Below are 26,895 nucleotides of genomic sequence, written 5' to 3' on the forward strand. Positions count from 1 at the left end.
AAATGCTATGTCAAACAAAAAGAAATATTTATGAAATAATATAAAATTTCATTAAAATAATATTTTGTGTTTTATTTTATTCAAATAATTATCTAATGCAATAAATACCTTAAAGTCTATTAAAAGATCTGTGTTTTTAAAACCAGAAATACTCTATGGTTAATGTGAAATTGCAGTTAGTCCGGTTTCACTCTGAAATTATCTCCTATGAGAAATTCTTGAAATGAAAAAAAAAAAAACTAAGAATAATTAAATAAAATAACACCAAAACCTACCACAAATGTATTTAGATCTAACTGACTGCTCTCAATGTTTTTTCTCAAGGTGGTCTAGCAAAGAATGAAGATGAACAGCCTTGTTTTTCAAAGGCAAACATTTAACAGCCTCATCCATACAGACACTATATTTTACAGACACTGTATTTTAAGTTGTTGACAGAGTATTTCATATTGCATACAATACATAAGTGATAAATTTCATTTTGTAGATGTATTATATTTTGAAACTTATAAGGTGGTTCTAAAACTGACAAACACCCCAAAACATATAAAACAAAATGGTAATATCACTGAGTAAAGAATGTCAAATTTATTGCCTCTTCTGATATTTATCAGAATTTATGAATAAGGGAAAAATGTATCATAGTCTATTGCAAGAAAGTTATTAAGTTGAAGAGAACTTCTATGTGATTCTGTCTTTGAAAATATATAATACAAAATAGCTAATTGGTTAATAATTTTTCAGAGTATTAATAATTTACTGATAATAGCACATAGATTTTTAGTCAAAGGTGTGAATAATAAGGATAAAAACCTATCATTCTTTTCTGTCCAAGATATCCATTGAAACACTCAATTTTAGTTCTTCCCCATTCTGAATACTTCCTAAACTATTAAGATGTAACATTTAATAGAAGAGCTTTTGAGATCTGCCTTCTCTTATATTTTTGGACAAGGCTTTCCTTGAACTTTATTGCTGAGGTAACAATGAATTGGTTACAGATCCCCCTCTGCTCAATGATGTGTTGATTCCCACTTATGGTTTGTTTAAGGTGTTTCTTCTGTCCAGAAATGCCCTAAATTGCCATTTCACTTTACAAAGTTGGTTCAGTGGACTTAAAACTCAGTTCAGGAGTGTGTTTGATGTCCCCAGGACCACTCCCACTTTCAGAGACAGGCTAGAAAAACTCATAGGAGTCAGCACATAGGTGTACTCACCACAAAGACTTATACAGTGATGTCATGAGGACACATGGCTGGATCATATGCAAAAGAGGTGCAGTGTCTGGAAGAATTTATGTGGTGGTTTTCTTATGCTCTCTCCATCCCATGAGGTGTCACATAGGGTGTCCTGTTCTTTCAGTAATGAAATGCAGTGACCTGTGTGCAACATTTCTGCCCAGGGAAGCCCATTAGGGACCTAGCCGGGAGCAGATGATGCAGGACCCTCTGCCTAGCATGTATGAATTCCAGACTTCGAGAAGGGAAGAAGGCGTTTAGCATAAAGCTTATTGGTTGCACAGTCTAGGCATAGTGAACCTTCATCAGTTAACTATGTATTGGGGGCCAAGTTTCCAGATGAAGCCAAGGGCCAATGGTTCAAGCAGGTCCTTTTATAGATAGCAGTCTCAGGCCTGCTATGGTAACTTTTTTTCCCCCTGCACAAAAAGCAGCCCCCTAAGGACTCTGTCTCTTGATTACTGGAGTGGTAGCTACTGATCTTCAGTGACCCCATGCCTATATATCTTATAGTACTTTCTACTTTGGAGTACCATTACCAGTATATCTAGCTTCTCTCCCATATTACTCCTGTTTTTTACATGAAACTTGGATACACTGTATGTTAGCCAACTTGGCAATAAATTATATTTTTAAAAAAATGAGTTACCCATCAGGACCCCAGTGCAGCTCTTCCTGCCCATGGGTCCTGTCCCCGTGCTTTAAAAAAATCACCTTTTTGCACCAAAAAAAAAGAAAGAAAGAAAGAAAGAGGAAAGAAAACTTGAAAAATAGTAGGCACTTAGAAAAAGCTTGTAAAAAGTTAAATAATGAATCAAGTCCCTTTTCTTTAAGGTTTAAAATCTATATAGTTCACCCCTTTTCCCATCTCTTCTTTCCTGAGCAATGTATTCATAATATCATTAAATAAGGCAGAGCAAAGTATGTGTTCACACATGAGGTGGAAAGGAAGCAGGTTGAGTTGTGGTGGACCAAGGCAGGGTCTCAGAGCTATGTGAGATAAGGAAGTAGGAATAGAACTGCACAGGGTAGGAGTAGAATAGCACAAGATGTTGAAGCCCAAGTATGATGAGGAAGGCATCCCTACGGGAAGACAACCCAGCATGTTGTGTCAGAGCCTAGAGGGTAATGGGGGAAGCCACACAGGGAAAGGCAGGATTTTGGATTTTGGGGAAGGGAGGTGGGGTGACCACACAGTGGTGGACAGTGTCCTGCAGAAAGTATTGGAGGCAGCCATGGGAGATTGGTTGATAAAAGAAGATCAATAAACTAAGTGAACTTGTGTAGGATAATTAGAAACAGGACTTTCACTGTCAGAAGGGTACTACAACTATGGAAAGGAAGATAATAAGGTTGGGTTGGGAGTAAAGGGTAAACTCATGGTTCTTAGAGAGACAGACAGGAAAACAGAAACATAAACCGACATAGAAAGATAGATAGGTAGATAGATAGATAAATATTTGCATAAATATTTAAACTAGATATTTACAATTTAGTAGGCTACATATATGTTGCTATTCTTAGTGGTCCTAATATATAAGAGAATTGTAAATAATTTTAAATACTCTAACCAAATAGTCCATTGGTTATTTTGATAAAAATATATTCCTTCATTAGGAAGAGGAAAGTTATTAAGTAAATAGAATATGAGCACCAGTGAAAGACATTATTTCTCTTGATCTCTAACAAGTTCTCAAAGGTTTTCATTTTCACCCTTTCAAGATTAATTTATTGTATGTAAGAGAACTGGAAGTGAAATTGCAGATTGGGAACAAGATACTAATATCCAAATGTTTAATATCAAAAAAAATTTCCAGATGATGGGGAACTGTAAACTCAGGTATTCCACTAAACCATTCTATCTCCTGCATATAAAACTTACTGTAACCTCTATCTTAACATACCAGTATGGAAGGTAGCATCTTCTTTCTCTAAATGTTTCCTTTGATTTTCCTGTTTTTTATCCATACTCTCAGTCACTGGGCTCAAAATTGGTGCCGCCTTTTTTTTTTCCCTTAGACTTCCCTGTCAAATAATAACACATACTAATTTTGTTTTTTTTTCCTCAAAAGCTGTCTTATTATGTCCATCCTTCATTTGCTTTTTTATTATAACCTTTATTTGGAGTAGCCTTTTTTTCCTGTCAGTTTCTTCTCTTTTAGCTTTCTCCTACACATGGCTATCACAAAACAAAGCATATTTGTTATTTCCTCTTTAAGTCAGTTATAGAGAGGGAGTAAGAGCAGTGTTAGAGTACCGTTTCCAACTTCTCTCCCCTATACCTTCACAATTTATTTTTCCATACATACAATAGCTGCTCCACCTAGGCTAGCTTCACCTCATATCACACATTGTCCAAACTTGTCTTTTCATGTTTCAGATGTTTTAAATGTTTATATGTTATAGGGATGCCTGGGTGGCTCAGTCAGTTAAGCATCCCACTATTGATTTTGGCTCAGGTTGTGATCTCACGGTTGTGAGATCGAGCTCTGCATCAGGCTCCATGCTGGGTGTGGGGCCTACTAAATAAGGTTCTTTCTCTCCGTCTCCCTCTGCCCTTCACCCACTCATCTCATAAATGAATGAATGAATGAATAAATAAACAAATAATTAAATGTTATAAAATGTTTTAAGTATCTTTAAAATGTTTATATAATTCTTTATTCCCCCTTCTTACTGTGAATTCTTTGTTAGGGTAGAAAAGCTGAGGTTTCCAAATTTCTTTATTCATAGTACAATTCCTGTTTCCCAAAAAGAAATGATGTAGAAAATTAGACACATATAGACTAAAACATCAAATGCAGTCACTTGGTAAGCATTCCAAGCATGTTACTCTTCCCAAATCTATATGCACAGGACTCTTTTTAAAATCAGTGGGAGTTCTGGCCCACAAAGGTTTCACATGAGAGGAGAAGAAAAATAATTTAAACATAAATAAGTAGAACAAACTTTATTAAGCTCTCTCAATAAGTATTTACCTGAGGGACTGGAACAGCTGCAATGTAAAACCTGTTTAATAACCCTCTATTAAATAATTTTCTTTATTTAAATTAAAATCCAATGCAGGTTAAATTGTAAACAAGCAAGATTTACATAATATCAATTTCTAAAAGTGGGGTAATGCAGGGATCTTCTATGAACCAAATATTTTAAAGTATTGTATTATGCTGCTTTTCTGTATACTCCACTATTTTGAGTGATTTATTAAAGTCAACTACATAATTATGTATAGAAATAATGACGCAAATATACTTGTGTATCAAAGTGGCTTGCTAGAGCATATCAAGCAGTTTTAAAGAAAGTAAACAAGCAAATTAATTGCCAATTTTCACACAGAATGTGGCTTTTTAAATGATGAAAACTTTATAGACTTCTTCAAGATTTTCAATGACCATAAACCATTTGGGGTAATTTATCTTTTTTGCCAACATCAGTAACATATGCAAGAATTTACTTTTCTCCAGTTTTAGAAAAAGCAGGATTTTATTTCTTTGGAACTCTTGCTGCTGCTTTCCTGTTTGTGGTTACAATTCTCAGTTTATGGCACTGGAATTATTCCACGGCAATTAATCCCAAAGTTATAAATATGATAATGAGTCTAAGAAGCAAATTTATATGTTCCCTCTTATCTTCCCTCTTTTTTCCATTTCTAACGAATAAATGGTTCCTCAGGACAAAACACTTAGGGAAGATACTCTGAAGTGAAACTCACAAGCAAGGTTGCTTTTGGATTAAAAGAGATTACCATGCTCTTTCTTATTTTCATCCCCGGTGTCAAATTCCCTGAGGGCCGCTGTTCTTCAATAACTTGGGTCATGCTAATGTCCAACTTCATGCTTTGCATGTTGTAGGTGGTTGATAATAACAGTGTGTTCAAAACTGATTTTTCCCTCTAATTTGTCCCCTGCCTTGTTAGATCATAGGAACAACATGTGCATTACCATCTGTAATTTCATGAAAATTTTTACAACAAAAATATATTATTTATATTAAAAATAACCACTCTGCTTCTTCGTAATGATAGCCATGCCATGAGGCAGGATTGGAGTTGTAACGTGATGGTTAGATTTTGTACATCTATTTACAAAATGTGTTTAGCTGACAGAGTTCCAACCACACAGAATTGGACAGGGGCTCAGAACAGCATTGTGGGAACTTAGAAAGTCAAGTTCATTTCATTGTATAAAATATATTTAAGATGTTCTGGATATGAGGAATAAAGTCCCTGAAAATGGGTTATTTTTAATAGGAGATGTTCAAGGTCTGAAACTTTAAAAAGGGAAGATCCTTTGAAGAGGACTTTGAAAAGGACTTTGCAGTATTAATAAAAGGAAAAAAAAGAAGTTAGAAAAAAGTTAAGCGCAGGTTGCCAACCTATCTTTTTAATAGTAGTCCAAAAAAAGACACAGGTCATTGCCCTTTCCCTGATGACCATATTCTAGGGATACTGTGAGGTATTTGAAATCTCAAGTATGTTTTAAGCATTTATCTAGCCTTACCTATGCTATGACTTTCTAACGTCCTCCATATCTTAACTAGTGTGTCAGGTTTTATTTTTATTTCCCTGGGGAGCAAAATAAATAAAAATGGGACAGCTGTGTACTTTTTCTAATGAATAGAGAATCAAAACCAAACCAAAATTACCTTTGGATAAAGTACATTTGCTAAACTCAAATAATATGGAACCTAGAAAGTGAATAAAAATAAACTATATACTTCTTTCTTTATAATTTGAAATTGATCAGAAATTTGATCAAATATTCTAGGGTAAAAATGTTGATCTTTTTTCTGAATATTTAACAGTATAAGCAAATATGTTACTTTACAAAAAAATTGAAGTTGCTAGAAGTTAATCAAGATTTAATACATATAATTTCAATTACTGGATAAAACTTTTGTTCATTTCACAAGTTGATTAAATTCTTTCTTAATGTAGGAATTTTTTTCTTTAATAAAGAAGATACTGTGTTTTAAAAAACATAATAAAGAGTTATTAGGAAATAGGTTGAAGTGTTCAAAAGATACAAACTTCCAGTTATGAGGTATACTAATTATGGGGATGTAATGCATAACATGATGATTATAGTTAGCAACTTTCTTTTTTTTTCAATATATGAAGTTTATTGTCAAATTGGTTTCCATACAACACCCAGTGCTCATCCCAGAAGGTGCCCTCCTCAATACCCATCACCCACCCTCCCCTCCCTCCCACCCCCATCAACCCTCAGTTTGTTCTCAGTTTTTAAGAGTCTCTTATGCTTTGGCCCTCTTCCACTCTAACCCCCCCCCTTTTTTTTTTCCTTCCCCTCCCCCATGGGTTTCTGTTAAGTTTCTCAGGATCCACATAAGAGTGAAACCATATGGTATCTGTCTTTCTCTGTATGGCTTATTTCACTTAGCATCACACTCTCCACTTCCATCCATGTTGCTACAAAGGGCCATATTTCATTCTTTCTAATTGCCACGTAGTACTCCATTGTGTATATAAACCACAATTTCTTTCTCCCTTCATCAGTTGATGGACATTTAGGCTTTTTCCATAATTTGGTTATTGTTGAGAGTGCTGCTATAAACATTGGGGTACAAGTGCCCCTATGCATCAGCACTCCTGTATCCCTTGGGTAAATTCCTAGCAGTAGCAACTTTCAAATATACAATACTGAATTATTAAGAATGTAGATCTTAAAAGTTCTCATCACAAGAAAAAAATGTGTCATTACGTGTGGTGATGGGCTTTAACTAAATTTATTGTAGTAATCAATTAGCAATGTACACATACAGCAAGTCATTAATCTATACACCTAAACTAATACAGTGTTATATGTCAATTATATCTAAATTAAAAAATAGGTAAAAATAAAATGAAATAACCTAATACAGACCTTTAGAAAGAAGTGTCTTAGAAGAGGTTCTAAGAATGTAGTTAGAAATACTAAACTTCTCTTATATGAAATATATAATTGAGATATTAAAATTTGTTTATCACTCTGGGCAGTTAGCATAATTGGTTAAAATATGGGGTGAACAGATGAGGTACTCCCCTTCTGTATGACACAGTCTGATTTCCTGTGCTGGCCAGAGACCTCTCAGAGATGTGCCACAGGGGATGCATCTGTCTGCAACTTAGTTATATGATATAATCTTGGGAAATCTTTTAACCTTCTTAAATTTTGTTCTTTTTTGGGTAAAATGAGAGCCAACTATAGTAGGTATATTGAGAAAGCATTTTTACACAGCTATATAAATGTGGATCATTTGTCTTATTGTTAAGGTAATTTGTTTTCCCTTGTACATCTTGGTAGAAAAATCAGCTTGATTCTCTGTGAATCTTTTGGAGTTGCAATAGTAATCTATAATGGGGGAAAAAGTGCATATTAACTATCTAATAAGAGCATCCAGACCTTTAACAAATATTCACTTTATTTCTACTATGTGCCAATTACAATGGTAGATCCCAAGGATATACAGATAAAAGACCATTGCCTTCTCTTCAAAGAGGTTATAGTCTATTGCCTAAGAAAATGAAAACACACACATCTCTTCTGAGCTATTCTGGTTTCTGATGGAGCATGGGAGATGGACGTAATTTAGAAGAGGTTAGGCAGTGGTTCCTAGTGATTGGGACTCAAGCTGAGTGCCTGAGAGCCCTGAGAAAGAAGTGTGTGAACCAAGATCCTGAATCAAGATAAAACACACCAAATTCTGCAAACTAAAAATAGTTGAATAAGACAGTGAAGTAAGCTAATATCAAGACAGCATGAGATGAGGCTTAAAGGGTAGAGGGAACTGAGATCCTGAAAGGTCTGCTGAGGACTGATTTCTGAAAAAGATGTAAGACTATCAAAAGGGGTAGTGATATGATTGTAAGTGCATTTTTTAAAAACACACTCTAAATAAAAGGCATACAGATTTCAAAGGAAGAAATAAAACCAGCCCTGTCTTTGAGTGACATGATTATCTGCATAGAAAAATCTAAGAACTAATAAGGAGGTTCAACAAAATTGCAGGTACATGATCAATACACAAAAACAAATTGTATTTCTGTATTTTGAATATGAACATACGGAAACTGAGATTTTAGAAAAACACAAAATACTATATATTTATAATTGCCCCAGAGAAAATGAAATACTTAGTATACATCTAACAAAACACGCATGGGATCTGTATCCTGAAAATTGCAAAATGCTGATGAAATAATTTTTTAAAAAAGAGCTAAGTAGATGGAGAGACCATCACGTGATCATGGATTCAAAGACTCTGCATAGTAAACATGTCCATTCCCCCCAAACTGATTTGTAGGTATAATGCAATGTCTATTTAAACCCCAGCAGGATTTTTTGTAGACATGGATATGCTTATTCTAAAATGTATATAGAAAGACAAGGACCTAGAATAGCTAAATTGGTTTTGAAAAAGAATAATAAAGTAGAAGGAATAACTTTAGTTGATGTTAAGTGTTACTATACAACGTCAGCAATCAAGAAACTATGGTTTTATTGAAACAAAAAATAGAGAACTTAAAAATAGACCACCAAAATATACCCAACTGATTTTTGACAATGATGCCAAAAAAATTCAATACAACTGGGCTAGGCTTTTCCACAAATGGTGCTAAAGCAACTGGATATCATAGGCCAAAAAATATATATAAAATGGACTTTGACCTAAGCCTCATACCTTATACAAAAAGTAACTTAAAATAGATCGTGGACTTATATTTAAAATGTAAAACTATAAAACATTTAGGAAAAAAAAACAGGCGAAATCTTTGGGACAAAGAGCTAGGCAGAGTTGTTATAGTTGACACCCACACCATGATCCATAAAAGGAAGAATTGACAAATTGAACCTCATCAGAATTAAACCCTTTGACTTTACAAAAAAAAATCCTGTGAGGAGGATGAAAAGACAAGCTATAAACTTGGAAAAAATATTTGCAATGGACATATCTGACAAAGGACCATTATTTAGAATATATAAAGAGCTCTCAAAAGTCAACAGTAAAGAAAAAACAAACAACTCAAGTTCAATTAAAAAATGATCAAAGATAGGAACATGTATTTTGCGGAAGAATATACAGATGGTAAATATGTGCATAAAGATATGTTCAACAAAAGTAGCCATTAGGGAAATACTAATTAAAGCCACCATGCGAAGTCACAACACACTATCAAAAAGGCTAACACAGAATAAAAAAAAATGATACTGACAAATGCTGAGAAACCAGATAACATATAGTTTACTGGTGGGATATATAGCCATTCCGGAAAAGATTACTGCAGCTTCTCATAAAACTAAACATACACTTATCATACAACCTACCAATTGCACTCTTAGGTATTTATCTAAAAGAAATGAAAATTTACGTTCACCCAATAATCAGTACATGAATGCTTATAGTAGCTTTATTAATAAAAGACCAAAACTGGAACCTCTCCAAATGTCCTTCAGGGGGTGAATGCTTAATCAAAGTGTGGTATTAGTCAGCAATTAAAAAAAAGAATTGTTGATACATGCAACAATGTGGATGGATCTCAACTAATTCTACTGAGTAAAATAAGACAGTCTCAAAAATTGATATTGCATGATTCCTTCTACACAATATTCTTGAATTGATAAACTATAGAGGAGAAGAGATCGATGGTTGACAAGGAATAGGGAAGGAAGAGGGAGGGAGACAGTTGTGTCTATAAAAGAGGACCCTTATGATGGAAATCTTCTATGTGTTTACTGTGATGGTGGTCGCACAAATCTGTATGTGTGATAAAATTAGAACAAAATATAAACATGCAAAAATTAGTGTATGTAAACTGGTGAAATCCGAATAATGTCAGTGGATTGCATCAATGTCAACTTCCTGGTTGTGATATTGTACTGTAATATGAAAAATGTTACCTCTGGGGGAAACTAGGTGATTAGTATAAGGGATCTCTTATTTCTCACAATTGCATGTGAATCAATAATTATCTTTTTTTTAAATGTTTATTTATTTTTGAGAGAGAGAGAGAGAGAAAGAGAGAGAGTGAGTGGGGGAGGGACAGAGAAAGAGGGAGACACAATCTGAAGCAGGCTCCAAGCTGTCAGCACAGAGCCCGACGCGGGGCTCGAACTCACAAACCGTGAGATCATGACCTGAGCCGAAGTCAGACGCTTAACTGGCTGAGCCACCCAGGCACCCCATGAATCAATAATTATCTTAAAATAGTTTTTAAAAAATCACTGTAAATGGGGTGCCTGGGTAGCTCAGTCTGTTAAGCATCTGACTTCAGCTCAGGTCATGATCTTGCGGTTTGTGAGTTCGAGCTCCACGTCAGGCTGTGTGCTGGCAGCTCAGAGCCTGGAGCCTTCTTTGGATTCTGTGTCTCTCTCTCTCTGTCCCTCCCCGCATTCGTATTCTGCCTCTCAAAAATAAATAAAACATAAAAAAATAAAAAAAAATCACTGTTGTTGCAGTATAAAGATAGATGGGAAATGAGGGTAGACTATACCAGCTTATTGGATCACTGGATGAGTGTGTGTGTTTTTGGGGGGTAGGGGAAGTAGTGAAGAACAGGACAGGGTCTGTGAATGACCATCAGGTTTCTACCTGAGTAAAGAAAAAAAGAGGTGGTGAATTCAATTTTGATCTTGCTGAGTTTGTTTTCCATCAACCAGGCAGAGTATATAAAATGAGAATACAAGAAGGAAGAACAGGAATCCCTGGGTAAGAAAACCTTAGAGTGAGAATGTTCAGCTGGATTTTGTATATTATACTCCTCACATAGTGTTTCAGTACATGAATGAAGACTAAAATATCAGAGTCACCAGTATATCACAACAAGGGAATTTTTGAACTCAGAAGCAAGAGTAAACATAGCAAAACTATCTGTGAGAATATCAGATACAGGAGGGATAAAATAATTTGCATTTCCATTAGACATTAAAGCAAAAAGGAATTGATACTGAGTACCATTTGTGTGTACTACGTTCTACATTGGTGTTCAGAAGTATTATCCCATGTAATCCTCACAATAGCCCTAAAAAGTTAAATTTTATCTGCAATTTCTAATTCTTCTTAATGTTTATTTGTTTCCGAGAGAGAGAGAGAGACAGAGAGACAGCGTGAGCAGGGGAGGGGGAGAGAGAGAGACACACACAGTATCCAAAGCAGGCTCCAGGCTCTGAGATGTCAGCACAGAACCCGATGCAGGCCCCAAACCCACGAATCATGAGACATGACCTGAGTCAAAGTCAGATGCTTAATCAACTGAGCCACCCAGGTGCCCCTGTTATCTGCAATTTCTGAACAGAAGTTAAGTAATTTGCGAGATGAAACAGCCTATGACTAATTTCTTGGGCTACAATTTAATTCTAGATGTGTTTATCTTCTTTTTTTCTTATTTTTTTAATGTTTATTTTTGATTGAGGGAGAGAGAGAGAGAGAAACAGAATGTGAGTGGAGGAGGGGCAGAGAGAGGAGGGGGCACAGAATCTGAAGTTGGCTACAGGCTCTGAGCTGTCAGTGCGAAGCCCCATGTGGGCCCAAACCCACGAACCATGAGACCATGACCTGAGTGGAAGTTGGATGCTTACCCAAATGAGCCACCTAGGCGCCCGAGATGTGTTTATCTTCTTCTTTTTTTTTTAATGTTTTTATTTTTGAGAGAGAGAGAGAGACAGAGCACGAGTGGGGGAGGAGCAGAGAGAGATAGGCAGACACAGAATCCGAAACAGGCTCCAGTCTCTGAGCTGTCAGCACAGAGCCCAACGCAGGGCTGGAACTCACAGACCATGAGATCATGACCTGAGCCGAAGCCGGACCGCTCAACCGGACTGAGCCACCCAGGCGCCCCATGTGTTTATCTTCTAAGGCCACATTCTTTCTACTGTATCAAGAAGCTTGTGGAGAGTGGGGGAGAGTAGATATCAAAGTCTTCTTAAAAATTGTGGATATTAGGGGCACCTGGGTGGCTCAGTTTGTTAAGTTTCTCTTAATCTCTGCTTGGATCTTGTTCTCCAGGTCATGAGCTGAAGCCCTGGCCTCGGCTCCATGCTGGGCATGAAAACTACTTTTAAAAAAAAAAAAAAAGAAGTTGCAGGTTTTATATTCTTACTAATTAAGGGGTTTTTGTAAAGTTATACGTCTATGTTTATATTTGCAAGTGTTCACTTTCCTGCTGGGAAGTTTTAAAGGCTCTGTTTAGTTCACCTGCCCCATCTCTATGGGAGGTCATGCCCGTTTGGCATCAATTGAATATTCGTGGCTCTTCATTCTCTAGAGACACCTGTCATGCTTGTACCTTATTGTCTGGATTAGAACGGGGTTAATTTTCTTATAGTAATTGTTAAGTAGTGCCCTCCTTTTTATTTTCCAGTTAACATTTTTTTCGTGTATGTAGGCTATACAGATTTGTTAACAAGCATCTTTCACTGCAACTAATACAAACAGATAAACAGCAGGTGTTTTCAGTTCTGTGTTTCCAAACTTTCATGGTGCATTGGCTCTGACTTCATTAACTACTAACATGGGATTCCCTAAACCTCTATACCAGTAAATAAGTAAACAAAAATACCTTTCCATCTCTACAAAAAAAAAAAAAAAAGCAAACAAACAAAAACCCCTGCACATTAGAAGGTTTGTTTTTCTCCTTCTCTAGTAAGTTTCTGTATCCTCTATTTCTTGTTAATATCTTTTATTTGAGGTATTCCATTTCAGATTTTTAAGGTTAACACATCATCCCTAAGAACTCTAAGTCTTTAAAGTCAATTCAAGACTATACATCACAGTCCTCTTACTTTACAAACTAGGAACAAAGTAAGCCTTGAAAATGTAACTTTTAGGTAAAAATTAGACTTCTCCCCTAATCAGTATAGATAAAACCTCACTATTTCTTTTTTTTTTTCAACGTTTATTTATTTTTGGGACAGAGAGAGACAGAGCATGAATGGGGGAGGGGCAGAGAGAGAGGGAGACACAGAATCAGAAACAGGCTCCAGGCTCTGAGCCATCAGCCCAGAGCCCGACGCGGGGCTCGAACTCACGGACCGCGAGATCGTAACCTGGCTGAAGTCGGAAGCTTAACCGACTGCGCCACCCAGGCGCCCCAAAACCTCACTATTTCTAAGGGCCTTTATTAATCGCTGTTACTCAGTAATCTAAGTTTAATTTTCAAAGGTATTTCAACAGGGGACTCTCCACATCTTCCCATAGCCATGGAAATTCAGACTCAAACCTGAGTAGTATATCTCATATAAATACTAAAAAAGGTGGATGGAGAGTGGGGGATTGAGGATGTTTTTGTGATCTGCTCTTCTGCTGGGTCACTTCATTTTGATCCTTCACCTTTACAAAGCATCTGAACCTTAGGTGTAGATTTAACTTCTCTCCATTCCCGCCATCTAGTGGTTTTAAGTGGTATAGGTTTGGTTTTAAGAAATATTCCTAATGACGCGGGGGGGGGGGGGGGGGGGAGGGGGGCGGGGTACACGAAAAACAAAACGGTTGGCCGCGACAATTTCCTAGTCGCTCACCCCATCATTTAGCCATCACACGGACACCTTTAACTGCTTTAACCATTTTTGAGATGCGCAGAGAGAAGGAAGGGGACGCACACTCACAAGAGCCTCACGCCCCTTGACGCTGACATTTAGAAAAGGATTCTAAATCCTTCCTGTCATTCTCAAAGGACGGGAAAAGGAGTTGTGGCAAGACCTAGTGCGAGGAGACTGTCTGACTTTTCAGCAAGTTGGACAGATGACATATTAGCTCCTGCAACGTTCACATCTGGTTTGAACAAATAAAAAGAGAAAGAAAGAGGGAAAAACACTTAAAAAATTCCGCCGCGGGGCTCTGCAGGTCTTGCTACCCAGTAGCCCCCAGAAGACAACCAATTCCTGCGCGTTCCGCTCCGCTCACCCTCCTTCCCACCTTCTCTCTCTCTCTCTCTCTCTCTTTTTTTTTTTTCCCTTTTTTTCCCACGCTCGCCGTGAACCGAGTCCCAGGGAGGCAGAAGCAAGGCACCGGTCCCCTTCCTCCTCTCCTCAACCAAACCACCGCAGCAGAGCGCGTGAAGCTTCCCTTTGTTCATCCAGGCTGCTTTCCTCCCCGGCAGATCCACCTGGATGCTCTCCCTCGGTGACATTTTGCGCCGGGGCTGGTGGGTGGCTGGGGTGGAGCGAGAGGAGCCGGAGGGGGCGGGGGCGGAGAAAGGTCAAGCCGAGGGAAAGGCAGGAGACGCCTTTCATAACCTGCGTGGCGGGGCGTGCGCGCGGTTATTTATTTATTTTCTCCTTATTTATTGATCGCACGAGCAGAGCGGCGCGGGGAGCCGGGGGAGATGCAGGACCACCCACTGGCGGGGAAGCAGCCAGCCGCCCTCCCGCGCCCCCGCGCTGCCGAGCGCCTCCTGCCTCTGCGCTCCGGCGATTGCCCTCGCCGGCCCCGGCCCCGGCCCCGGCCCCGGCCCCGGCTCCGGCCCCGCCGCGCCGCCGCCGCCGCCGCCGCCGCCCGCCCGGCCGCCCCGCAGCCCCGCAGCCTCGCAGCCCCGCACCGCCCCGCTCGGGCCCCGGCGACCGCGGCGGCGCAGTAAGTTGGCAGGAGCGAGTCCCCTCCGTTCTCGCCTCCCCCGCACCTTTTGAACTTGTTGCTGCTGCTCGGCTCGCCTGCGCCTGGCTTTTGGAAGGTGAAAAGGAGGAGGGAAGCACAGAGGAATGGGGGAAGGGGAAGAAGAGCTCGCCTGAGCTTTATTTATGCCCTCTGGGCGCATCGGATTCGGCTGCTCGGGAGCTGCTTTCTCGGCTTTTCCCTTTCCGGGTGCACGGCGAGGAGAAAGTCTCTATGCAACTCAGCCCCGGCGCGCACTTTGCCAGGTATGTACCGCGAGCGAGGCGCGTTCTGCGCGGAGGCAGGTGCTGCTGCTGCTGCTGCTGCTGCTGCCGCCGCGGCGGCGGCGGCTGCCAGCTCCCGGCTTCTGTGACTGTCACACTGCACCTGGGCTGAACTTGAAAAGAGAGTGAAGGGGCCATTGGGCGAACGCTTTTGGCAGATACAAGGGGTGCTTGCAGACGAGGGGGAGGCGGATCTGTCTTCACGCCCCCCACCGTGCCCACCGCCACAGCACCTCCATCTCTGCAAATACGGCCCGAGGAGTGGAGGCGGCCACCGGACTCCCAAAGAGATATGGGGCAGCGGCTGTGACCGCATCTCGGAAGCTACAACAACAGGTCGCCTTTCTGAGACTCCTTTGGCGGGAAGGGCCACTTGGAAAGGGGAGGTTTGGAAGAGCTGCAAGGGAAGGTGGTAGGGTTCTCGATTCATCAGAAGAACACCACTGAGTGACTGTCCCTCGTTTTCTCTGTCCTACACGACGCGTACTGGCCCTACATTATCCGGACTGTGTCAGGGGAGAAATCAGACACCTGTCTGAAGAAATTGCTGCGCCTAAAGTCACCTGTGTACTTATTCGTGCCAGGAGTGGCCTGGCCCAGCTGCTGGAAGAGATCTGGTGAGGTTCTGCTGGGTGTGATTGTAAGGACGTTGTACATATACACATATTTTTTCTTCTTACAAATCCCCGCGTTGGAGGGAAACTTACCTTTCCGAGAACTGTGACTTCACCAGGAGCCCCGCCTTGGAGTAGGAGTGATACCTCCAGACCGCAGCTCTCAGTATTGGGTTCGACGGCAGGAAGCGAGTGAGTGTGGCGACTGTGACCCGCTGTAGACGCCTGATCGCCCTTCGTGCCTCCGCTTCGAGGAACCATGGCGGCGGGTGTGGCCGCGTGGCTGCCCTTTGCTAGGGCAGCAGCCATTGGCTGGATGCCCGTGGCCTCGGGGCCCATGCCGGCTCCCCCAAGGCAGGAGAGAAAAAGGACCCAAGATGCCCTGATTGTGCTCAATGTGAGTGGCACTCGTTTCCAGACGTGGCAGGACACCCTGGAACGCTACCCGGACACTCTGCTGGGCAGTTCGGAGAGGGACTTTTTCTACCACCCGGAAACTCAGCAGTACTTTTTTGACCGTGACCCAGACATCTTCCGCCATATCTTGAATTTCTACCGCACCGGGAAGCTGCACTACCCTCGCCATGAGTGCATCTCTGCGTATGATGAGGAACTGGCCTTCTTTGGCCTCATCCCGGAGATTATCGGGGACTGCTGTTACGAGGAGTACAAGGATCGCAGGCGGGAGAACGCGGAGCGTCTGCAGGACGACGCCGATACCGACAACACGGGAGAGAGCACGCTGCCCACTATGACCGCCCGGCAGAGGGTGTGGCGGGCGTTTGAGAACCCCCACACCAGCACAATGGCCCTGGTGTTCTACTACGTGACAGGCTTCTTCATTGCCGTCTCAGTCATCGCTAACGTGGTAGAGACAGTGCCCTGCGGCTCTAGTCCCGGGCACATTAAAGAACTGCCTTGCGGGGAGCGGTATGCGGTGGCCTTCTTTTGCTTGGATACAGCCTGCGTCATGATCTTCACAGTTGAGTACTTGCTTCGCCTGGCCGCGGCACCCAGTCGTTACCGTTTTGTGCGTAGTGTCATGAGCATCATCGACGTGGTGGCCATCCTGCCTTACTACATTGGGCTGGTGATGACAGACAATGAGGATGTCAGTGGAGCCTTTGTCACGCTCCGGGTCTTCCGGGTCTTCCGGATCTTTAAGTTTTCCCGCCACTCTCAAGGCCTGCGCATCCTGGGGTACACGCTGAAGAGCTGTGCCTCAGAGTTGGGCTTCTTGCTCTTCTCGCTCACCATGGCTATCATCATTTTTGCTACAGTCATGTTCTACGCAGAGAAGGGGTCTTCGGCCAGCAAGTTCACCAGCATCCCTGCTGCCTTCTGGTATACCATCGTCACCATGACAACACTAGGGTAGGTGCCGTCAAGGGAAATGGGGTGGAGGTTGGATATCTGTGAGGTGATCGTGGACCCAATAAGGTTCTACAGTTCAGAGGAAATGCTTTTTTCTCTTCTAAGTGGGTTTAGGAAAGCATTATCCAAGTGGCTCTGAGTAACTCTTTATCCACGAAATGGGTATGATACAGAGGTTGAAGTCATTTAGGGATTTGCTGGCCGGTGTTGAGTATGGATGCCTGAAGGTGATAAATACACAAAGAAATTTTAGAATTCCTGAATATAGGGAAGGATAATATATATATATATATCAATACATAAAGATATGACAGTGAAAAACACAAAATTGGTGCCCAGTAAAGGTATGAATATGCATAATATATATTGAAGTGCCTAGAGAGAGTTCCAGTGTATTCAAATGAAAAGTTTTCATGTATATTTGAAGTATTATTTTCATATAAATAGATACTTTTGGCATGCATTTTCCTTCTAAGAACCATAATTCTTATTTTACAACATTGTAAAACACAGATTATACGTATCATTATCCAAGGATTTTGTAATATATATATACATATTCATATACATGCATTTTCATTTTGGATGATAGGTTATGCGGTTTTAGAATATCAGGGCTGAAACTGATCAACCCTACAAAATGAAGTAGAATGATATTTGCAACATATCTTACACTATAAGTTCATAGTTTTAGAAAAAAGTCAGTAACTATCACACAGTTTTTAGAAACTACAGATCCCATCAGGCAATGGGCCTATGACCATTAAATATACTTAGAAGGTAGAACACTATCTGGTGAGATTGATGGTCATCAGGGGCTGATCGTATTATAGAATTTTGTGCATTGTAATTTCCTTCTAGAATTCTTCTGTGTGTTCTTTTATTTGGGGATAATGGTGTTTTGCAACCCAATGGGCATATTCCAAATTAATGTGGTTTTTTTTTTAAATAAATATGAAGCTAGAATTAAGGTTTCTTTAGATGGTACAAAAAAGGAAAAGTATGAAATGATTAATGTTAATCAAGCTGCAGAAAAGTAGTAGAATTTATATATTATAGGACCTAATAAAATAAAATGGTTAGAGTCTTTTACTTTTATGAGTTCTTAGGTAAGCCAAGTAGTGATGTTAGTGCCCTTTCTTCAGCTTTTCTTTGCTGCTTTTCTTGCATAGTTAATCAGTTCAATAAGGCTTTGGTAATGGCTGTAGGAAAAAAGTTATTCCCAAGGCTGCTTTTTTAAGTTTTGTGTCTGGCTAATCTAATTGTCTTCTTTAAATGACCATGTGGTAAAAGTCAACTTAATTTTATTAGCCATATTGTGTTCAGCAGAAAGTCTCATGTTGTCATATGGCCAACTAATGGAATATCTTATATGTGAAGAATTTCTGGCGAAGTTAATTAAGAATTTATACTAAGCTAAAATACCATAGTATGATTTTGATTTGTCTCACATATTTTTTAAGACCTGCTGGTGCACTAGAAAAATGAATCAGTGAAAATCCATATCCTACTGCTTCTATGTCCTTTTTATCGTGTTGGTAGTTTTGTGACAAATTTTGAAGGTGATAACAGAATACCTTAGCAGTGAAGGTGCTTATTTCTTATCAAAGAGAATTATATATATGTGTGTGGTTTGGGGGCTTATTGTCTTTTTATCATTTGAAATCTTTGTTAAGGACAACTGGATAGTGCAAATCACTATCAGGACGTCAAATCAGAAATGTATATGAATAAAAAGAATTCTGTTTTAAGAGGAAATTAAAGAAACATTAAAAGGTTACATATATATATATATATATATACACGCACACACACATATATATATACATATATATGCATATATATATAAAACTTGGTGTCTATGGTAGTGTTTTTCATGAAGTATCAGTGAATCATTTTAATACCATATACTGTCTATATGGTTGAATATCGGTATTATTATTATAATGAATATTGATGAGATGCTAATTTCATCTGGCTATAAGTTCTAGACATGAGAAGTTACTATTATTTTAAAATTTGTTTCCTGAAATGACTTTTTTTTTGAAGTTTATTTTTATTGAATTCAGGGGAAAAAAGAGGAAGTTTTAACCATTAATGACATTTTCTTTATTATGTAAATAAAATACTTATAAGCATATTTTTGAAATCATTTAGGAAATTGAATCATAATGCCCGAGTCAAATCTATGACATGGATTTATTAGTTCATATGTTCTGTATGTAAGTAGATTAGAAGAATTAATTATATATACTTTCTCAAAACTTGGAAGCAAAATGGAAGTTACTTTTAAGACTTAAGTTTCACTGAAGTTGAAAATTTTAATTTTCAAGAAATTAAGTTAATGATCCTGATGAAATATAGCAGTCATACTTTTAAGATGTAGAAATGTGGATGCAATCAAAATACAATCCATGTATTGAAAAATGTATATGAACATTTAAGAAAGTATATGCTTTATGATATAGAAAGCTTCTTAGAAAGATGTCTTCAGTTTCTCATCAAAACATATTTATAATGTATTTTATTTTCCTGGAGAAATAGATTTTGTTTTAAATCCTGCCTGTTTGGTGTCTGTGGTTGCACTGTGATTCAACAGCTTTATTTAAGAACAGAAAATATTCAGCAAAAGCCATTGTCTGAATTTATTTTTTCACTCTAGTTTTATACTTACAGGCTGAAGTGTTAGGTATAAACTTTCTGGAAAATATGCAATAGTCTGAGTTAAGATCAAGCTGTGTCTGATAGATGACCAAGAATTTCCCCGTACATTTTCTGAACTCTTTTTACTTGGCTGTTATTTTTGATGGAGCTAATATTCATCAATTAATGATAATAGAAGTGAAAACAGAATCCTAAACAGTGGTTATAGAAAACCTAGCTCATATAAACATTATCTACATGAGAAGTAAAGGCAAAACCTTTGTAATTTAGGACTGACAGAATTATCTACTTCTCGGGTCCTTTGAAACAATTTCAGTCCGGTTTTGGGCTGAAGAAATGAGTGGGTCTGTCTTAGAACTGTTGTGTGTTCATCGAATCATTCTTATGCTCCCTGAAATCTCAAATATATCACTATACCATAACTTAACCATGCTTTTACATAACCAATTATTTGCTGCTAAAATTAATGCTTTGAAGTATAATTTTAAGCCTACCCATTTCCTATTAAAGTAAGAAACATTAAAAGCACAATTTAAAAAAATCAGTGAAAGAAAGAGTATCAGAAAGAATTTTTAGAAAAGTGTTTAGATTGAGTGGTCAAGTGTATCTGTTTTTTCACTTCATCTTTTCCTTCGGAGCATATTCATAGGCCTTCACTGGCCCTCAGTGCCCTTTTACTCCCCCCACCTCCCTCCTTTCCATAACGTAAACTCTAATTGCTGCCTTAAACAGCCTTGGGAGAAAAAGAACCTGGAACTCCTCTTTTGTCCTAATGACCCTTGGCAGGTAGCATCCAGTAGTGGTGTTTCTTCCAGGTGGTAGTACTCAAATGGTACCAAGTTTAGGAAATTTTCAAATGTTTATCAGTGATCAAAAAAGATTTTGTAAAAACAATATTTAACAAGGTCCAGCATCAGTTTACCATTTATTGAACCTCCGGTTCATGACTTGTGAGTTAGAAGTGGTACCAGGTGGCACATTAAATAATCTGAGGAGCTTGTATGGTAGCAACACCTGCGTTTTTGGTCATGATCACTAACCACTTAGACCCTTGTTTTTAAACAGATTGTGGGGCACCTGGGTGGCTCAGTCAGTTAAGCGTGTGACTTGATTTTAGCTCAGGGTATGATCTCAGTGAGATCCAGCCCCGTATTGGGGGAGGCTGCTTGGGATTCTCTTTCTCCCTCTCTCCTTCTGCCCTCCCCCTGTGTGTGCACGCGTTCTCTCCCTCGCTCTCTCTCAAATAATAAATACATTTAATACAAAAAAAAAAAAACATTGTATTACTCATGACATACAACTTAAGAACTTGAGAAATTTCTTATTTCTTAATTTCTGTGGTCCACCACTTCTTTAATTTTAAAACAAAGTTGCTTTTATCAAAGTTTTCACTTGGGAAAGAAAGCTACTACATGGCATTTCTGTAAAGTTTTTGTTTAACATGCAACTTTATGATTTTAACTACATAAATTATATGCTGATTTCTGAACCAATCTAGGAAAACAAGAAGGGTGCTGTCATCAGAGACAAATATGGTAGAATTACATCTGTACTCCCAGAAAACTTAGTGTAGTTGTCCATTTATAACTCTAAAAAAACTAGCACTATAATATTTCAATTTTAATAGGTTTACTAAATTGCTGTTTTGTGAAACAAAGAAGCAAAATAGTTTTTTTCACTGCAGTTTTCCTAACACTGTGCCAGTATCTGTGTATCCTCTTTTTGGAGTGGCATGATTGGAGAGGGATTATATATAGAAATATGCCACATATGTTATATTTTATGTGCATACAAATGTGTTATATATGTCAAATACAATATATAAATATATTAAAAGTATTACATTTTATATATCATATAATATAGAACATATACCTTACATAACACATATATGTTGTTAAGTATACATGATTAAAAAGAAGAAGGAGCTTTTAAAATTTTTTTTTTTTCTCAACGTTTATTCATTTTTGGGACAGAGAGAGACAGAGCATGAATGGGGGAGGGGCAGAGAGAGAGGGAGACACAGAATCGGAAACAGGCTCCAGGCTCTGAGCCATCAGCCCAGAGCCTGACGCGGGGCTCGAACTCCCGGACCGCGAGATCGTGACCTGGCTGAAGTCGGACGCTTAACCGACTGCGCCACCCAGGCGCCCCAAGAAGGAGCTTTTAAATATTTTCCTGCTAGCCATCACTATCCTGACTACATAGCTTTGGGGAATGTTGGGAGTATATCTTGCAGAATCATTTAAATAAATAGAAACTTTTCATTTACGCAGTTATTACTAAAAATGGGTAGAATTATTTTCCCCTGCACTAGCTTCTGCCCAAAATATTGCTATCATGTTAATCAAATATCTTTACAATGTGGGAAGTACCAAATATTTCTCTTTCAAATGAAAGAGCCATACTATGGGTAACATCCATTTTTATTTTAGCATACCATGATATATATTCTTATTAAATTCTTTATAGAGTGTGTTAATTGTTGGGAGTTGAAAATGAACTTTTAAAGAAATGTAGACATGTAATATGTATTCTTCTTTTAGCATTAAGGTCACCAAACTTTAACTGTCTTTATTTTGTTTTAGTCATCATTTAAATATAGACAGTATTTGACATGACATACAGATGTATCTTTTAAACGTGTGTATTTACCTAGCATTTTTCCTTTTCTTTTTTACAAGTATTTACTTGGTTGCCAAACAGAGGTATGTCGGGAAGAGATAATATGTGTTCTGTCAGCACAGCATACTAGAGTGGGATTGTGTTCTAATTTTCAGTGGGTCTGTTATGATACGGATACTTTTTATCCTTTCAGGATTTCCCTTTAGACTACAGATTAGCTTGGTCTTATTTTATTTGTAGAGTTACTTCATTTAATTCTGATGTCATGTCCCAATACTCATCTTTGAAAATGAGTTAATGAACTTCAAATGTCTTATTACCTAATTTCTAAACTTCTGGTGGAAAGAAACTTAGCTGTTACTCATTTACAGTCCATCATTTTCTACATGTAAGACTTTTGGGGGCTTACTGATAGTTACACAATTAGCAGCAGCATTTTTTTTTATTTCATTTTTCACTCTTTTTTTTTTTTCTCTCAAGACCATAAAACATTATCTAGGAATATGTAATAGTAGCTACCTGGAGATTACTGCTGATACTACAGAGTAAGAAAAGGAATAAACTTTCTCTTTATTTCTCTCCTAGTTCTGCTTTCTGTGACTCACAGTACATTTCTCAGCATTGCTGTTAGTCCTGCATTTATTTACATAGTACTGGGTTTTAGCATGATGGTGCCCAGTTGACATAACAAAACCATGTGTTCCTGTTCAGTGAACTCTTAGCCCATTTGGAAGCAAACTATATGGTGGTAAGTATTTTACCTGGCCTAATAAAGAAGAAAATAAATAATTTTGCTTGAATTACCTAAAAAGAGTTGGCCTGAGAGTTGTTAAAACTATACAATTTAACTTCTATTTCATTGAAAGAGCAGGAATGGTAAAAAGAATATTCACTGAGAAGGAAGTATTATTTATCCTTCAGAGCTATAATAATGATTTTACTCCCCCCCCCCCATTCTCCATATGTCTTATACTGTTTTCTGATTACATATATATGGGTGTGTGTGTGTGTGTGTGTGTGTGTGTGTGTGTGTATCACCATTGTTCTACCACTGGCTTCAGCAGCTAGTTTTGGCAATGTGGGATATAGTGTGATATTGAAAAGAAACCCAGTACTGCAATAGCATCTCTACATTTCTGTGCACATTGACACTGCTTCTTGCTTCAGTAGATTCCATTGGAATTTTTACCCTTTAGTTTTCTCCTTTGAGAACCAATCTTTACAGTGATTTTCTCCATGAAGCCTTCTCGACCTCCCATGCCTATACCATCTATAGTTGGAATTACATTTGACATTAGTAATGTTATTTTATATATGTTACAGTTCTACTTCTTGCCTTCCTAACCAGATTGAAAGGCTTTTAGTATGGGCCCATACCTTTTGGGGACTTATTACCTATTAGTGCAGTGTCTAAATGTAGAAAAATCTACATTAAGGCTTTGCAAAATCATGGTGTGAGGTGATACCTGCACACCATGGAGAGCTCCTTCATTTTGGAACAGTGCCATCTTGACATCAGCCATCATCTACTAATGTAATCTTTTGCTTTGTTCAATGTTAGGGAAAACTGGAATTTATTATTTATTTGAACATTTTGTCTTTGTACTATAATCTGCCTTTGTTATTTTTCTTTTTGGACTTGGGAGGGCTATGAGACTCTTCCACTCTTTGATCTGTAACTGATTTTCTTCAAAAGTTAGAATTAATGGCTGTCGATGGTTATTTCCTTAATCAGTGTGCTTTCTGGTGAAGGCTGGTAAATTGAAAATCCTCTGGGAAGCATATGGAGATATCTTATAATGCAAATGAATCAGCACAGAAATGTACTTACTGCCTTCTCTTTCAACCTCAGTTCCCCCAGTAAACATGAGCTGGCCCTTTTTTTTCTTTATCTAAGCCCACTCATTAATGCATAAAATGGAAATGTTTAAAAATAGTGAAGTGTTATTTATAAATGACATACACAATACACAATAAATGTAGTCTATCAGAGAGAAGTTCCTATTTGAAGTGATTAAAAGGCAGATATGTAAAATGTACACATATATGTGGATCCACATTCTGGCATGGTGGGCTGCATTTTGCATTGGGAATTTTGACATGTCTGTTATGTAAAGAAGATCTGAATTATATAAAGTGTGGGGAGAATAGGCAGTGAATTATCAGAAGTTGCTAATGAGAAAAAATAACATTGAAAGAGTAGGATGACTGTTGAAATAATGTCAAATAGAATGGGAAGGTTTTGTTCTAAAAAGTGAAAGGTCTTGTCTTTTTGCTCTCATGTGGGCATGATTCTGCCATCTTCCTCATTCCCTTTGCTTTTAAGAATAACAATAATAGTGCTTTTGGAAACCCAAAGTTTTACCAGTAGCATATACTCTCAGGAAATCAAAATATGACTCATAGAGTTGGTTTCAATTTAATAGACTTTTGTTGATCACTTACTACTTGTCACTGGCCACAGCAGTAAACATAACTGCCAATTTCCTAACCTTAAGAATTGTGTTTTCTAGTGACAAAGGCAGAAAGAAAACCACACCAAGTACTGGTGGGTGCTACAAATAAAATAAGCATGGGTTAAGAAATGTATTGTTCTGGATAAGAGACAAAGACCTTTGTAAAGGGAATATTTGAGACAAAGACCTTTGTAAAGGGAATGGCTAACTGGAAGGATGGAGTGAGTTCTGTGAATATCTGGATAAAGAGCTTTTGGTGAAGAGAGGAAATAAGTAAAAAGACCTCAAGGAGGGAGGAGACTTGTTGTATTCCACCTAAGGCCATGGTAATTAAAACAAAGGGAGGGAGGGGCTTGGTAGTAAAGGCTGTCTGAAAAGTAGTAGGGACAAGATAGCTCAGGACATTGTAGACCATAGTAAAGACTTCTGGTTTTATTTAAGACATAACGGGGACACATTAGAGAACTATGAGTATGGTAAAGATAGGATATGATTTTTGTATTAAAATGTGCACAAGCTCCGAAACATTTAACATTTTTTTAAGTGGTCATTTTAACATTAATTTCTTCACATGCATAAATTCTCATCCTTAGTTAGATTCATTATACTTACCTTAAGTTAAAATTTATATCGTTACTCATGAGATTTTCCAGAAAAAATGAAGTATTTTATAAGAATGCATGATTAAAGTATTCCCAACAGACAAAAATAAAACTAGTTCAAATGAGAAAATGAATTCCACACTTGAGCTGAAAGGACAAAAGTGTTTCTCAATAGATGTGGAGCTATCTAGGAAGTGACTAGGGAGTATTATTTATTTTGAATATAGATTTTCCGGCTTACAATTATCAGTTCTAATGTTAATTTTCAAGAATATCATATCTGCATTGGTACTACAAGAATATTTCCATTTCTTTTTTTCTCACTTTGCAGTAGGTACATGTGTCCATGTTCAGGGGTTTTGTTGTGAGTTTGAAAGAAAAAATAGTTTACACGTCTTAAAAATTGCCAGAGGATATGTATTTTTAAGCCCAAATCAAATTGGAACCATGCATGTAGCAGATGTGTATACGTAATGAAACTTATAGAGTTTCAGTGCTTTGGTAAGAGTCACCACGCTGGAGATAAAACATAATCATGGAGAGAACTTGGGTTTGGAAGAACAAGAATTGGATCGCCAACATAAAAATTAAAAAAAAAAAAAGTGTGTTTCCTAGACAAGCAACTTATGGAAATAGTACCTGACTCTAAGGGCACTCAGCATGCCATCTCACCGTGGCATTCTGCTTCCATTAAAACATCTGTCCTACACATCATTCTGCATCCCGACCAGTACTTCTATTTGGAGACCTGACTTCGGATGGTTGTAAGCTGGGATTCATGAGGGTCATAACAAAGGAAAAAGTCCTGGTATTCTCTGTTCTTTGCACGTGAAGTTGATAATGACAATTACATTGTCAAACTACTAGACTTTTTTTTTTTTTTTTGAACGGGGAGCTAGTTTGTTTTCATCTCATTGTGGAAGTTGGAACTATATAACCCTACACCATTCTAACACATTTTGGAAAAGGAAAATCCTTATGCATGTTGTTTTAGATCACACTGTGGAACTTTTGTTCTCAATTCTTCCCAAATGTGGTGTTTGGGAATGAAAAGCAAACACATGTATTTGTATTCTTCTTAACTTAGATCAACTTAGTAATGCACATTGGACACTACTGGATCAGAAAAGAATGTATCTTATGGATTTCACTAATATTTGATTTTTTGTTTTAGTCTAAAGGTATTAAAATCATGGAATATTGATTTGCAAGGATCTTTAGAAATCATCTTGTGGAAACTTATCAATTTATGCTTGGAAAATGCTAGGAAACAAAATCACAGAGCTAGTTAGTGGAAAAACAAAAGCTTGATTTCTGGGGGATCTTTTGAAGTCTAATGCTCTTTAGAGCACAAGTCACTGGAAATCTTTTTTCTCCATATTTCTTTCTTTATTGTATAACCTATTTTCATCATTAAACAAAATAAAGTAGTAAAACTAGTGCACATATACGTA

At 38.2% G+C, this 26,895-nt stretch overlaps 1 protein-coding gene across 1 annotated transcript in view; it reads left to right on the top strand.

Annotated features, from left to right (window-relative positions):
• The first annotated feature begins 14,884 nt into the window (after nt 1-14,884).
• Nucleotides 14,885-26,895, top strand: part of KCND2 (potassium voltage-gated channel subfamily D member 2) — a 489,337-nt gene continuing 477,326 nt past the window's right edge. Inside the window, exon 1 of the mRNA XM_047850897.1 lies at nt 14,885-17,094. Coding sequence (XP_047706853.1) covers nt 15,980-17,094 — 1,115 coding nt within the window. The 5' untranslated portion in view covers nt 14,885-15,979. The remainder of the gene's footprint in view (nt 17,095-26,895) is intronic.

Source organism: Prionailurus viverrinus, chromosome A2 (genome assembly GCF_022837055.1).
Source record: "Prionailurus viverrinus isolate Anna chromosome A2, UM_Priviv_1.0, whole genome shotgun sequence".
NCBI lineage: Eukaryota > Metazoa > Chordata > Mammalia > Carnivora > Felidae > Prionailurus > Prionailurus viverrinus.